The sequence below is a fragment of the Neolamprologus brichardi genome, chromosome 8 (genome assembly GCF_056152115.1).
Source record: "Neolamprologus brichardi isolate AB-2024 chromosome 8, ASM5615211v1, whole genome shotgun sequence".
Classification (NCBI taxonomy): Eukaryota; Metazoa; Chordata; class Actinopteri; order Cichliformes; family Cichlidae; genus Neolamprologus; species Neolamprologus brichardi.
In genome coordinates this window covers 24,347,125-24,362,581 of record NC_142111.1, presented here as the reverse complement: position 1 = coordinate 24,362,581, position 15,457 = coordinate 24,347,125, and the positions used below count along the sequence as shown (strand labels likewise).

General features: G+C 44.1%; 1 protein-coding gene across 8 annotated transcripts in view; it reads right to left on the bottom strand.

The window, feature by feature from the left end:
- Positions 1-222: 222 nt before the first annotated feature.
- srcin1b (SRC kinase signaling inhibitor 1b) overlaps positions 223-15,457 on the bottom strand; it is a 169,923-nt gene continuing 154,688 nt past the window's right edge. For 6 of the 8 annotated variants that reach the window (XM_087844932.1, XM_087844930.1, XM_087844931.1 and 3 more), the window contains 3 exons: positions 13,646-13,795; positions 13,442-13,534; positions 6,236-9,463 (listed from right to left, as the gene is read on the bottom strand). In XM_087844932.1, the coding sequence (XP_087701058.1) occupies positions 9,311-9,463; positions 13,442-13,534; positions 13,646-13,795 (396 nt within the window). In that variant the 3' untranslated portion in view covers positions 6,236-9,310. Of the gene's footprint in view, positions 1,122-6,235; positions 9,464-13,441; positions 13,535-13,645; positions 13,796-15,457 lie in introns of those variants that run through there. The other 2 variants (XM_087844929.1, XM_087844934.1) reach the window with 2 other exon arrangements.

Sequence of the window (15,457 nt, the reverse complement as noted above, 5' to 3'; positions counted from 1 at the left end):
GTAAAGGTTTAATTTTTACTATTAAATAGTAAAAGTTTAATTTTTGCTATTTAATAGTAAAAGTTTAATTTTTACTATTAAATAGTAAAAATTAAACTTTTACTATTTAATAGTAAAAGTTTAATTTTTGCTATTTAATAGTAAAAGTTTAATTTTTACTATTAAATAGTAAAAATTAAACTTTTACTATTTAATAGTAAAAGTTTAATTTTTGCTATTTAATAGTAAAAGTTTAATTTTTACTATTTAATAGTAAAAGTTTAATTTTTACTAGTTAAATAGTAAAAGTTTAAATAGTAAAAGTTTGTTTGTTGTGCATCACTTTGTAGCTAACTGTTGGTCACTCATCGTGGACGTTCCAAGCTCCGGCTAGGCGCCCAAATCTATCGCCCCCTTACTTACAGCGCTGACATTTTTATGGTTCTGTTGCTGTGTTACTGCTTATCATATAAATTTTGGCATAGTCAGAAATTTTAGGGTTTTTTGCCCTGTCTTTTTAAGCTTTGTTTGTATATTCTTGTTCAAAAATCCCCCAAAGCAGCGTTTTTTTACTGAGCGTAAAAGTTATTTTTTAAGGTCGCTGAGCCGGTGCGAAGCTGGGACACAGGTATTGTGTTTAGCTGTTAGTTATGGTAAAAGATGGATTTGCGACATACATGTTAGAGGTGAAATCCTCACACTGCTTCACGACGCAGGTCTGGAGCCGATGGAAAAACCTCCAAATGTGCAGAATAAATTTCACCCTTTTAATTTGGCTCCTTAATGTGAAAACGACCTCTACAGCAGCCGAGAGAGTCGGACAAATTACGCTAATGACAACATGTCACACCTTCAAGGTCTGAGCTAGGATTTAGGAGTCCAAAACCAGAACGATCCGAGTACTCACTCCTCACGTTATTAGTCCAGCTGAGGCCTGAGAGACCTGAGAAGCAGACAGAGAATGAAAAAAAGGCAAAGCAAGGAGAGAGAGGAGGAAGAAAGGCGACTGGCTCACGGACCAAAATGATGTGCGAAAAAGCAGCGAGGGGAAAAACGTCAGCGAAACTGATGGTGATGTGGTGACGGTGATCGCCCAGATCAATGAGCGGTGTTTCTGCTGTGGCGGTGACAAAAGCTCAGCACTGCCCCAAAAAAGCAAGCAGAGAGGGAAGATTCGGGAGCAAAGGAAGAAAAAATTAGAATGGAAACGAGAAGCGGTGAAAGGGAAGGGGAAAAGAAAAAAAGACAAAAATCAAATTTTACAAACAGACAAATGTATTTCAAGTTTCTGTTAAATCATCCATGATTTATGATCTCCTCCACCGCCCCTTCCCCCTCCCTGTCCCCCTCCTGCGCTACCGCTACTTTCCGCTTCGATGTGATTGGCCGCCGGGGACGTCAGGTTTTTGGTGCATCGGCGTGACAGCCCTCGTGCTTGTGGGTAGACGAGAGAGAAGAGTGCGAAGCTGTCGCTGGGCTGCAGACGGGCAGAAATGATCACAGAGCTGCTGCTGTCAGAGACAGAAAATCTGCCTTTATTCAGCTCTTCTTCCTCTTCTGTGTGTGACGCAGTGACAGGAGGAAGAGGAGAGAGGACAAGGACATGAGACGACAGGGACAGGCAGCGAGGAAACGGGAGTGGAAGGAGGATGAAAAGGAGACGAGGAGAGAAGACAAGAAGACGACAAATGACGAGGGGTGACAAGGAAAGGAGGAGTGAGATTATGACACGAGGAAACAAATGCATCAGACAAGAAGGACAGGGAGGAAGAAGACAGGATGAGCAGAGCTAAAAAGGAGGAGAATAAACAGCAAGGGGAGACATAAGAGTAGGAAACACTGAGAGGAGAAAAGGAGAGGTAACCAGGGATGAGGAAAGAAGACGAGGAAGAAAGATGTAAAAGGCAAGGAAAGAGGAAGTGGGGACAAGAAAAAAGGAAAGATGAGAAGTGCAAAATAAAGGAAACAAAAGAAGGACAAGATCAAATGAGGAATGAGGGAGAGAAATCTAAAAGGTAAGGAAGGAAGGAAGGAAGGGAGAAAGGCATGAGGGAGAATAAGGACAAGAAGGAAAAGGAAGGAAAGGATAAGGAAACATGGGAATGAGGCCGATGGAATAACAGGTTATAACAGATTGAGAAAAGATGGAAGAAAAGGAAAGCAGAGAGAAGAATGGGAATGGAAGGAGGAAGCAGAGGAAGAAATGAGTGGGAATGAGGAAATGAAAATGAAGAAGATACGAAGGGGAGATGAGGAAAGAAGAGAAGAAATCATGAGGGAGATAAGGAAGGGATGGATAAGGATAGGAACGACTGGAAGAAGAAAAAAGGGATGAAAGGAAACGTAATGAAGAGAGTAGAACAGTGGAAAAAGAAAAGGAGACGAGGAAAGGAGCATGACGTAGGAATTAAAGATAAGGTGTAGCAGAAGCGAGTTTTCCTCTGACCACAGCTCTGTATTAGCCGGGGCTCCGGGGTGTTCCTGAGAAAACATTTACGTTTCTGACCTGCTCTCGCTTTAAACACCTCGCCTTCAGCAGCAGCAGCAGCTCCTCTGTGTGCCAAATAAATAAACCAAGTGGAAAAACAACCGTCCCCCGGCCCCCTCTGCTGCCACCGCTAATGAACGGCTCTGCACATGAGTGGGCTACAGATTTTCCCTCCCATTACACCTCTATGAGCCACACACGGCCCGAAACGGTCCGTCTGTCCAAATGTTCGGCCGGCCGAAAGACAAACAAGTTACGTTCAGGAAGATTGACGATGGAGACGGTTTACCGCACCGGGTGTGTGAAGAGAGATTTGATGCATGTGCCAAGAACGCCGTCGCGACTCTTGTTTACCTGATGGATGGGTACTCGGTGCGTACTTGAGTAGCAGCAAACTTAAAGGACTTCTGGTGTTTTCTAGAATTATCTCAACGTTTGTTGTGCATAATCTGGCAGCAAGAAGACGCTTGAGATAAATCTGCTTTCTCTGTTAATTTATGACTTCTTTAAACACCTAACTACGGTTGCCCTGGGAGATCAAATGCAGTGTAACGGAAGAAAACACCAGCAAATGGAAAAATCAGTTTAGGCCAATAAAAGGCTGGTTGGATAAAACGTGTGATTGTCTGTAACCTTGTTGGAACAGGGCGTGCAAAGGGGGAAGAATCCAATTCGACAACAGCTTAAGTTCAGCAATAAAAGAAAACTGTTTGTGGTGACAAGGTGCTGCCTGGAGCCCCGGGGAGGGGGGGGCCACAGGTATGTCTGAGGCGCTCTCGGGAACAAAAGGACGAGCAGAGACAGACGCACCGCCCAGGCTCCGGAGGGGATTTTTAAAAGCGTACCGCCTCCTCACAGCAGCACAGCAGCTTCTCCGTCAAACTGAAGAATGCTACGCAGCAGCCGTTACCACAAGAAAACCAAAACAGTGAAGCAAAAGAGGAAATCTAGTCACGAAGAGATCAAATATGTTGCATCGCTTCACATTATTTCGGCAGATCCCGATGCCTGACGCTCTGAATCTAAAAGCATTCGTCTGCCCGGAGCAACATCACCCCTGATGGAGACGCGGGCATCGTGTGAAGTTTACCCACCTACAGCAAAAACAGAAGCAGCGTGGGGAGGAAAACTTTACTCCCGTTCACCTTCATAACTTTACCTCCACACAGCAGATCCTTCAGACTACCTAAAAGTGCAGAAATGGACACTTCATCTTCAAACTGCTCTTTCAACTGTCTTGTTCTTTTTAATTTTCAAGAGAATAAGCCTTATTTTACAACTGCAGCTTATGGGGAATTGGTTCCATCTGTCTGAATACTATTAACACTCATCACATTAACACGTAAGCCAATATAATAAAATATAGACTTTAATAGATTTAACTGTGATTTAAGCATCGATTCACTTTTCAAAAGGCGTAACCGCAGCTACAGAGAGCTGCTAAGCTGGTTAGGTCGGCTGCAGTTTGATTCATCTGGATGTTTTTATTTTCTTTAATGTGCAAAAATTCCATATTTGCCAAATACTCTCAAACTTATGATGTGGCTTTGAAGTCATGTAAATTGCACAGTGTCTGGCCAAAAAAAACCCCCAAAAAAATCACTACTTAGGGGCAGGGCATTGTGGGTGGGAGCCCACCATTGGATTAGGGGTCTGACTCAGTAATATGTGAGATATCCTGCACTGAATGACCAGGTTTGTCTTCCCTGATGGCATGGGCTTATCCAAGATGATTCGTCAGCCTCAGATTGTGAAAAAGAGTGGTTCAGGGATCGGACCCCACAGAGTCCAAACCTGAACCCCACTGAGAATCTGTGGGATGTGCCTGGGAAGGCTTTACGCAGCGGTCTGACAAAACAAAGTAACAAAAAAAGTAACAAAAAAAGTAACAAAAAAAGTCAGCAGCCCAGAAATAAATGTGACATTGCGTAAGCTTACTGCAACGATGCCACAGTGAACGTGTGCCAGAGCTAACGGTGGCCAATGAAGTATCAATGTGTGACCTTTTTTTTGGACCAGTGGTGAATAAGCTTGAGATAAACCATAGTTACATGCTTCAGTTCTTCTTTGTTACTGTTACTGAATCATATCTGTACATAATCGCTTCTGCTGGGGAAGCAGTAACAGGATGTAAAGTCAGCTTTATGAGCACGTGAACGGGCGTCATCATCGGCTGCGTGTAGGGGGGATAAACGGCCGGCCACACTTTGTCTGCGGTGGCCGAGACCTTGCTGAGGTTAGCCCTTTTTCATCTTGATACCAAATATAGTATTGTGCACGTCCACCAATAAAAGCCTCGTGCTGCTACTGCTGCTAAATACCTGGCTGCAGCAAAAAAGGAAAAACAAGCTGGAGCCACTGATGTCAGCAGGTATGGAGCTGCTACTGCAGGAGTTTCCTGACATTTTCCTAAAGAATGAGTGAAAGCAGCAGCAGTGAGAGATGTTTTTGGTAAGAAGCAGAGCTGAACCTCTGGTTCTGTTCATTTGTCATAAGGCAGACTTCGCTCCAGGTCACCGATCTTGAGGGAAAAGAAGCGTCTGTCGAGTCGTGGCAGAAAGAGCGATCGCGACTTCAGTTTACAGACAACAAAGTTCAAATTTAGATCCTACATTCGCCGCCTTTTTTTGTAGATTTCTGCAGATTTGAAACACATTTTCATTTAATTTAAAGTAGAGCAGAAGCCAAAAGGAGCGAGGCAGCCACTGAGATCTTTGTCCATCAACAGGAAGGTAAAACATTAACATTCCTGTGAGGTGGTTTCTAATTCCAGCTCCTAGCTTCAGTGAGTAAACTCGCTGCCGCCTCCCCCAGTTGTGTATTCTTCACTCTTCACCGCCTCCCTTCTCTTTACATTAACTCGTTTACACGAGGCTTCATTTGGCCGCATGGTTGTGTGTACAGTAGAGGCTGACATTTCTATGTATTTTACATCTGCTGACACGGACGAGCCGCGCTGTTATCCCAGCGTTTCCATTACAAGCGAGGCTCTACGGTTGATTTAGCCAGATGCGATAAGAGAACGTGTTTGTGCATAATATTAACAGCACGTTCGATGACATTATCTCAGCCGCGCGTTCGCTCCGGCCTGCGTAATAGAAAAATTACAGTACATTATTTGACCATTTGCTTTCAGGCTGTGTGGTTATAAAATCATGAATTTTTAAAAAGCAATAAGGGAAATGAGGTGCAAAAAAAAAAAAGTGAGTTAATAATCAGACCGGTACAAGACGGCACCGGAGCTGAATACTAATCCTCACGGCCTCTTCGTCCACGAGCGCCCAGATGGCATCGCATGTCAACTGGAGGTCAGCCACGTTGGCCGCATGTGAACGGCTGTTACTGCTAATATGAGGCCTTGTTAAAGGCCTGCAAAGTCTATAAAGACATCTGGGCTCGTGTGGAGGAGCTGCTTTGAGTTAATGACGGATATCTCGTGGAAAAATCATTAATCAAAACCAGCGCTGACACATGAGGATGATTGACGGTGACCCGCTGCCTGACTGAGAGACACCAGCTGGATGCGTTTTTATTTTCGTTGTCAGTATTTACTCAAAGAGGATCGCAGCCAAGGATGGGTCGAGGCTGTTACGCTCAGCAGGTCAGGGGCGGCCCGGAGCGCCTGCAGGACCAGATAAGAGCGAGTGGAGCTTCGCGGCGAAAGGGGCGCGCTTGAGGGTTCATCGGCCAACTTTAACCTCCCGTTTGCACAGACGCGCTCAGGAGGAGGCGACGTGTTTTACACCGAGCTGATGATTCACTCGCCGATTTCTCTCTTTGCACTGCGCTGGTGCACGGCGACATAGCGGATGGGAATTTGTGGCAGATTCAGAATCAGCTGCGAAAGGCGTGCTAGCGTACGCGGCATTTTTATTTATTCAAGATGCCTGGATTAGCTCAGAAGCCTCTTTCTGTGTAAAAGTGATTAAACTGGAGGTTTAATTTGCCAACAAACGTCGTGGTTAAGTAGTTTGGAATTGTACAAAGCCGTCACAGCACTTTAATAATGAAACGCTGCAGGAGTGCATAAACAATTTGTAAGGTTTACTTTTTAGTGCAACCAGGAACTCACAAAAAATCTACTTTATCTGCATTTTCTACAGATAACTCCTGAATGTGTGCACTGTAAATCGTCCCAGTTCTGCTCTTTCTGTCACACGGACACACTCCAGGTTTCCCCCATCCTGAATATCGGCTTCTCATGCCTCCTTTTCTTATCAAACTTGCCTGTTAAGGATATTTGAGGGAACCAAGACAAGTCTCAAGTTCGTATTGCGGACAGGAAGGTCACGGTTGTGTTTGTGGTAAGAAAGAAGTGTTAGAGAGTTTTTTAAAGCAAATAAATGCCCGGTTTTGTAATTCAAGCACAACTGGAGCTAAAACAGAATAATTCAGCTGTTTATCAAGGTCGAAAGCAACAGCAAGCAAAAAGGTTCGACCAAATTATCAACTGGGGAAATAATGTGCAGCTTAATTAATTGAAAATGACAAATCCTGCTCTCGCTTCAAAGTTAAGAAAAGTTTAACTCGTTACCCGACCACGTCTCGCCGCCGGTCATTGATAAAAGTGGCTGATATTCAACCCCACTTCCTTTAGTGTCAGTGGTAATTAAAATGACAGGTGGTTACTGGGTCACATGACCAATAGAACCACAGGCAGTGTAAAAGATGGACCGAATGCTCAGGTGTGATAGGTGAAGCCAACATAAAGACCTGCATTCTTCTAACAGCCAGCAGGGGGAGACTCACGTGACTCGTCTTTGATAGGAGACTATGGGACAGCAGCCGTGTGATCTCAGAAAACTTTCAGATTATTAAATCATCATTTCAGGTTTAGTTAAATAAACATGAAGGCGGTTTTAATAATTTTGTAAATTATGGTCATTATTAGAGTCAGAAAGGAGGATTATGTACGGGGTGTTCATTGGCTACCGAGTTGGCACATCTGGTTTTAAAATGCCAAGATTGACAGCGGTGAAAACAGGACTTCTTACTGATGCGTGTCCATCTTTTATATACCGTCTATGGATAGAAGCTAACGAGAAAGTTCGAATTTTAAGTTGAATTTTTAGACGTTGAAATGAAAACTTTTAGAGAACTTGACGTTAGTTCAAAAGTTTTTCCTGAAACTTTCCTTATACCCCGTTTTATATTCAGATCATTATCCGAGGCCGGGTCGCGGGGGCAGCAGCCTAAGCAAAGAGGCCCAGACCTCCCTCTCCCCAGCCACCTCCTCCAGCTTATCCGGGGGAACACCAAGGCGTTCCCAGGCCAGCCGAGAGATATAATCTCTCGGCTGGCCTGGGTCTGCCGGTGGGACATGCCTGGAACACCTCACCCAGGAGGCATCCTTGTCAGATGCCCGAACCACCTCAGCTGCCTTCTTTCGATGTGGAGCAGCAGCAGCTCTACTCTGAGTCCCTCCCGGATGGCCGAACTTCTCACCCTATCTCTAAGGGAGAGGCCAGCCACCCTTCAGAGGAAGCTCATTTCTGCCGCTTGTATCCGCGATCTCGTTCTTTCGTTCACTGCCCACAGCTCGTGGCCATAGATGAGGGTAGGGATGTAGATCGACCGGTAAATTGAGAGCTTCATTCAGATCAATGATTGGAAATAATTTGTCTGACGTTCACTAGCAGGACACCCCAAAGACTCCTCTTCCTGTCACATATCTTTAATGTCTGCTTGCCCCACACACCCCTCCATCACAGCCCCGCCCATCCAATTCTGGTTCCTTCCCCTCTGTAAAGTCAAGTCCTCACACTGTCTTGAATTCGCTGAGGTTTGGTTTCTGACCTGGCCCCTCCTTCAGTAGCAGAACAACCACGTCTGCCTTCAGCAAACGATTCCCTGACCACCTATTCAAAGTCACGGTCGCTTCTACCAGTTTTACAACTGCTACAGTTTTCAAAATGTGCAAAACGCTCAATCACTGCTTCCAGGGGAAGGTGGCTTTCTTTGGGGATCTGTTGCCCCTGATCCTCAGTGAGGTCTTTCCCTTTTGTCTCGCTGCTTCTCGTTCAGCTCATCTTCATTATCTGTTTGGGTTGCGGTCCTTGCTTCCATTCTTCCCATCGATTCATCTTTGTTTTAACATCACTGCTAAGGGTGCTACTTTAACTCTGCTTACTGCAGACAATAAACCTGCACACCATCTTCAGCTGACCTTGTGTTCTGCGCTTGGTGTCTTGCAAAATAATCATAGCATCCTGTCTTTCAAAAAAGGCAAGTAAGCTAGCGTTACAGACTGGCCTAGCAGCTGTGAACCCTTCAGGTTTTTCAGCGCCTGCTGCAGCCCTGCCTGCTGACCTTGAGGTCTAAATGATGGGATAGAAAAAGAGCAGCATGTGGTCATTACTGGATGAACAGACTGAGAGATGAGGAGGATTCGGTGAGAGAAAACATGGCTGGATCAGGGTGAAATATCATCTCTGTGACTCTGAGATATGAAGTCTTTCCGTGGCATTACTGAAGCTTATTTCACACAACGGAGGCAGAGGATGTATCGGAATAGATCTATCATAATAAAGCTAGTTTAGTCAGTCACAAGCACCGAGACCTTCCTCAGGAAATCAAAACATTGACGTACTCGCACGACAAAAACTTGACCTCTAAGCAAGCTAGGTTAGATCAAACTCAAAACACACATCAAGAACTGGTAAAAAAACCAAGGTTTCTGTAGATATTCTCCCCCACTGGTTTGTGTTTGATCTCGTGTCGTCTGCCGGTCAGGCCTATACAGTTTTCATCTCGCAGAAGTCACCGAGGAAGGGAGCGGGACTTCCTCTGGAGTGACAGCGGAGAGGAGAGGCAGAGGCAGACGAAGCATCAGAGGTGGACTTTTTAGAAGTGGAATACCTGCTGCTGACCCTGGACTTTCGGGATCTCCTCTTTTTGCCTGCGGGTTTTGGGCCTCTCCAGGCTGCCTTGCTGGAGGTGTTTGAGCCGGGCGGCGACGGTGGGTCCCTTCGTCGGGCCGGGAGAGTTACTGCTGTACTGTGGGAGCCAAGAGAGAGGGAGCACCGTCATTTTAATTTAACTTGCCAAGTGTTGGCATGAAATCAGACGCAGCCTCTCTATACTGTAACGATTTGCGACTGTGGCTCAGGGGGTTGGGAAGCGTATCTGTAACCGGAAGGTCGCCGGTTCGATCCCCGGGCTCTCTGTCCTGGTCGTTGTGTCCTTGGGCAAGACACTTTACCCTACCGCCTACTGGTGTTGGCCAGAGGGGCCGATGGCGCGATATGGCAGCCTCGCTTCTGTCAGTCTGCCCCAGGGCAGCTGTGGCTACAACCGTAGCTGCCTCCACCAGTGTGTGAATGTGAGAGTGAATGAATAGTGGCATTGTAAAGCGCTTTGGGTGCCTTGAAAAGCGCTATAGAAATCCAATCCATTATTATTATTATTATTATTATGATCTGCAAGCCCTCCGAATGAAAACACAACGCATGCTGAAAGTGTACTTATTTTTTTGGCCATGTAGATTATATTTGTTGTTTTTGAATAGCTTCATTAATTGGTCTTTTTTTCTGCACAATCTGACATCCCAACATCACAGTATTGTTCCACCAGTGCAGCTATCATTAAGTTTTCAGTGTCTTTTACCTCACTAGATCACCATGGCAACAGATGCTGAACATATCTTATGGATATTTAAGATATGCGAGTCCTAAAATCAGATTGGAATCTCAAATACTTGTACGATCAGAACCATTGACTCCACAATGCTACTACAGTTTATAGTGATGCTGTATGCAGCCACCGGCCACTTTATTAGACACACCTGTTAGCTTACCGATTTAAGCACATGGACATGTTCAAGAACGACAAGGAAATTAGATTTAAGGGACTTTTAATGTAACATGACTGTTTGTATCAGCTGGGCTGTTCTGAGTATTTCAGAAACTGCTGATCTGCTGAGATTTTCCCTAAAAACCATCTCTAGTGTTTACGGAGACTGGTCAGAAAAAGAGAAGCTATCTGGTGAGAAGCAGTTCTGTGGGAGAAAATGCCTTTTTTCATGTCAGAGGTCAGCGGGCACCAAACTGCTTTAAGACGATAGCAGTAAGCTAATAGCTACTCAGCTAACCACCAAAGTATGCAGAGGAGCATCTTTGAGCACACAAACATTGAACCTTGAAGCAGCCTGGGCACAGCAGCAGAAGACCAGACACCTCTACTGTCAGCTAACGTCTTGAGACTGAGGCTACGTTTCATATTTTGGCTGCTCTCTGCCCAGTCTGGAGGCCATTGCAAACTCTCGATACCTCAGCAGAGCTGACAATATCATTAAGGACTACTCTCACCCCAGTAATCAACTGTTTGAACTATTACCGTCAGGCCGACAGTACAGGTCACATAAAACCAGGACAAACAGATTCAGGGATAGCTTCTTTCCCAGAGCTATCACCGTAGTAAATAAGCACAAAACAATTGAACCTGCTTAACTATACCATACTTGCCATTGTCATTATATTATGCTGCTATCCTGTAAATATCGTACTTATTATTGTCTGAGTACTTCGGTTGTTTTATTGTACTTTTTATATTTTACATTTATATTTATTATTGCATTTTGCACCAAGGGAGTGGCACTCCAATTTCGTTGTACTTTGTACAATGACAATAAAGGCTATTCTATTCTATTCTATTCTATATTTTCTTACTGAAATTGGGCAAAAGAAGATTTAGAAAAATGTTTCCTGGTCTCAGGCGACTTCTGCTGTAACAATCAGATGGTTGAGTGACAATTTGATGTAACCAACATAAAAAGATGGATCCATCCAGCTGCACGTCAACAAACTGGTTCCTGGAGCATGAAAACGAGCTCACTGAACTCAAATGACCTCCACTGTCACCAGATTTTAATCCAGTCTTTGGTGAAACGAGAGATTGACATCATCAAATCTGCAGCAACTTTGTGATGTTATCACATAAATATGGAACAAACTGCACACTAGAACAATGTCTTCATACACTTTTAAGATCTGTTTACCAGACTTTTGTAAATAAATACTTCAGATCAGTTGTTTTCTGTGCCAGGCTGCATCAGCTGATACCCATCTACACATCTCATACAGAGCTTCCTGTTGAAGCTCCTTTAGCCTTGCATCCTTACGTCTTCATTAACATTACATCTGCTGTCAGTGATGTTCGCTCTTTTCCGTGCATGTGCAGTGAAGGGTGGTGACATCTTTTGAATAAAATGATCCTAACTGAGCTTAAATTGTTAAAAAGTGACAAAAGAAATCTTCATTGATAACTGGATTTACATCTATCACAGTGCTGCGCTGTGACGACTGATTGCATAATGTCTACACGTCTGTAGAGAGCAGCTGTACAGAGAGGATCCGGGTGCCGGTGTTCGCCATTCTTGAGTTTTAACCTTTTTTGCGTCTCTCTGGACCAAATTTCAGTAAAAATATTCTACCACAGGAAAGCACAGATTTAATGACCAGTATTAGAAAGAGACTATTTATTTCTGCTGACTTTAATCACTGCTGGCAGGAACTTTAAAGACGCCACGCTGCTCGAAACGCCTTCAGCGAACAAAAGCGGGATCTGAATTTAAAGCACCTGCGTGTGAGAAAATAGATTCTTTCCGAGAAACGTTTCTGTCTGCAGCTCTGAACCTGAAATCCCCTCCCTCGCCCTCCCTCCTCGTCTCGCCGTCCCTTTATTTTGACAGCTACCTGCTTAGTGGCATTGTGCGATAATTCCAACAAAAACAAGACCTCTTTTCTTGGCTCAACGTGCCAGCGGAGCTGTCATAAAGAGCGCTCTAAACTAAATGCATGATCTGCTTCGATCCGTGCTGACTCACTGCACATCGCATCACGCCGTCAGCTACAAGGAGCTGCTGCGGCGGTTACGGAGACTTAATGCGCGTTTTATAAACAAGCATCACAATATGCAAGACTGAAAGTCAGCAGAGGAGAGGACACATTAACAGGGTTAGAAAGAGAAGAAAAGTTCAGCCACCTTAAATTTATATTCAGCCTTCTGCCTACAACTGGATTTTTAAATATAAATGTTTTCATTTTGAAGACACGCCGCCAGAAAATCCTGTTATTTCTTTTAATCTTTGATATATTTCAGCATCTGTTGATCCCACATAGGAGTAAAAAATAAAAATAAACTAAATAGGATGTTTTAAATTTAGCACACACTTTAATTAGCTTACAGAAAAGTGATTAAGCATCACCAAACAAACTGAAACGATCTGATTCACATACAGTGCTGTTGACATGGCAACTTTAATAGATTTTAACACTTTATCTAGTTTTCTGTTAAAACAGGTCATCGTTACTCCCCCAGCAGAAAACAGCAGATTAATGCCATCAGTCACGGCTCGCAGTGCTGCGTGCACAGTGACAGAAAACACCGTGACGCTGCAGTCACATGACACCGTTGTTTGCACGACTTGCACGAGCGAAACAAATATAAGGAAGTCTCGCTCCTCAGAAACAAAATGCAAAATGTAAAGAAGACTTTTGCATGGTGCTCACGGTGCCCTCTCTCTTCCTCGCTCCTGTAAAGCCAGTTATTGTATTTAAATTGAATTATAATCATTAAATAAATTCAGTCGCTGCTAGCGCGCTGAGATGAATCACCAGATTTTCCTCGCCGTGTGTTTTTCTCCTCTAACAGAAACCTCGCAGTATAAGGCCGATGACATGAAAGCATCTGAAAGGATCTGAATGTATAAATGGTGGGAAATGCTGGTGTGTTTTTAAACCAAGGTCAGAAAACCACCAGATTAAACTGCTGTCTACAATTGAGTCTGCTGGCTTTTTACAGCTGTGTTTCCGCTGCTTATTTCAGCGTGACCCTGAAAAAGGTGTTGACTCTTTGTATTAGTCGCTACAAAAGCTTCAGCAGTAGGAAATACAAAGAAAGGAGGAATGAGCAGAAACAGAAGCAGAGCCCACAGGTGTGGCGGAGACAGAAGGCAACTGGAGGTTTTTAATTTACCTTTCTGCCCATGATGCAGGGAGAGGTGGGGGCGGCCTTTGCTGGGCTGCTGTACCCTTTATTACAATCTTTTACGGGCATTCTCTGAAATATCTTTGTAGTTTTATGAAAGACACGTTATCACACCGAGACAACATGAATAACAGAAATCTGCAACACAAATCAGACGAATAACTTCTCACTTAAAAATCCAGACTAATGTACCTCCAGCTCGGCAATAATCTTCTCTTCGTCGTCTTCATCGTGCACGGCCGAGGCTGCGATCACGGGAGGGGTCGAGGCAGGTCGGGGGGCATCGGACGGGGTCCGCCTCAGTTTCACGAGGGTTTTCGGCAGGTCACCATCTTCTTCCATCTACAAAAGGACAAAATAAAGACAACATTTCTAAGGACTGACCTGCCACGACAAACATGTCAAATTCAATTTCATTTAATTTAGTTAAATTCCATTTTATTTATATAAATAAATATAGCACCGAATTGCAGTTTGTCAAGGTAAAACCTAGGGATGCACCGATACCGATACTGGTATCGGTATCGGGCCGATACTGTAAAATGTGTGTGTACTCATACTCGTAAAAGTTAACCGATACCATGAACCGATACCAACTTATTTCATTAATCAGAGGGTGGCTTGTCATTTCTGTTGTAGTTTTTTAGATTGGCCACTAGGGGGACATCCCGCGCTAAACAGGCACAGGGTTAGGCGAGTGAGACTGGCGGCTCCAGATAAAAAAGAGAAACTGGAGGCTGCTGTATAGGCTAAACAAAATGTCAGCAGTGTGGACCGCAATAACTGCAATAATTTAAAAGTTTATTTTATTCGCAAACCTAATTTGTATTTATTTTATTCCAAACAGAAGTGTTTGTTTATTATTCTGAAAGCTCGAGACAGTGCCAATAGTTCAGTGATATTTTGTTAAATTACAATGTGGAGACTCTGCAATAATTTAACAGAAGTGCTTATTTTTCACTTGAAATTTTTTTGTGGTCATTTTTATTAAGATTTGATTTTTTTATCGGCAGGGAATATAATAAAACCTGTCTTCCAATTAATTGTATTTGTGTGTGTGTGTGTAGTAGAAGTATCGGTTTTTGTACTTTGTATCTGCAAGAACTCAGATCCAAGTATCGGTATCGTATTGGTTTGAAAAAAACCCTACAATGAAAACAAAAGAAAACCCCAACAATCATATGATCCCCTTTGAGCAGAGCTTTGGCGACAGTGGGAAGGAAAAACTTTTTTGTGCTACCACATGTGTCACTGTAGAGACGCAGATTTAAGTCCACTTCTGACAGGCTTTAGTTATGCTGGGCTCACACTGTGCGAATTTTGGCCCATTTTGAGCCGATTTTTGAGTCGTGCGACCGTTTTGGCGATCGGCCCGATTTTGGCCTTCATCGTGCATCGTGTAGTATACGTGGGGTAACGAGAAGCGATTAACACCTCACGACCAGCTCCCGATCATCAATCGCTTGGTCGTGAGGGTGTCACCGCAGTTTCTCACACTGCGCACGCGCAAACACAAATGTCGGCGAAAAAGACGGCGCAGCAGTGCAGCGTGTGATCTAGACACAAGCGATGGAGGCACTTGTAGAACTTTGGAAAGCTCATCCGAGCCTTTTCGATGTGGCCTCACAAAATTATCACGACCACAACAACCGTGAAAATAGTTGGATGGACATTGCTGCTCAATCACAGCTGCCTGATCATGTTTTTCATTAGCAATTTAGCAAAGTTGATGGTGGTGTGCGTGTCTGTGTGAGTGAAAGGCAGAATTTCTGTTATAACCTTCATTTTATGGACGCACAGTGTGAGCACTCGGGTCGCATCAGAGCATCGGGTCGTATAGTGTGAGACCTGCATCGTACGAACTTATAACGCCTGCGAGTCAATCGTGCAGTTTGAGCAGGAGCTGAATCATCGCACAGTGTGAGCCCGGCATTATGAAAGCATGACAGGATGAAACAACTCTGGTTAGTGGGGGTAGTTTGTATAAAGAAAATAGAGATGTTT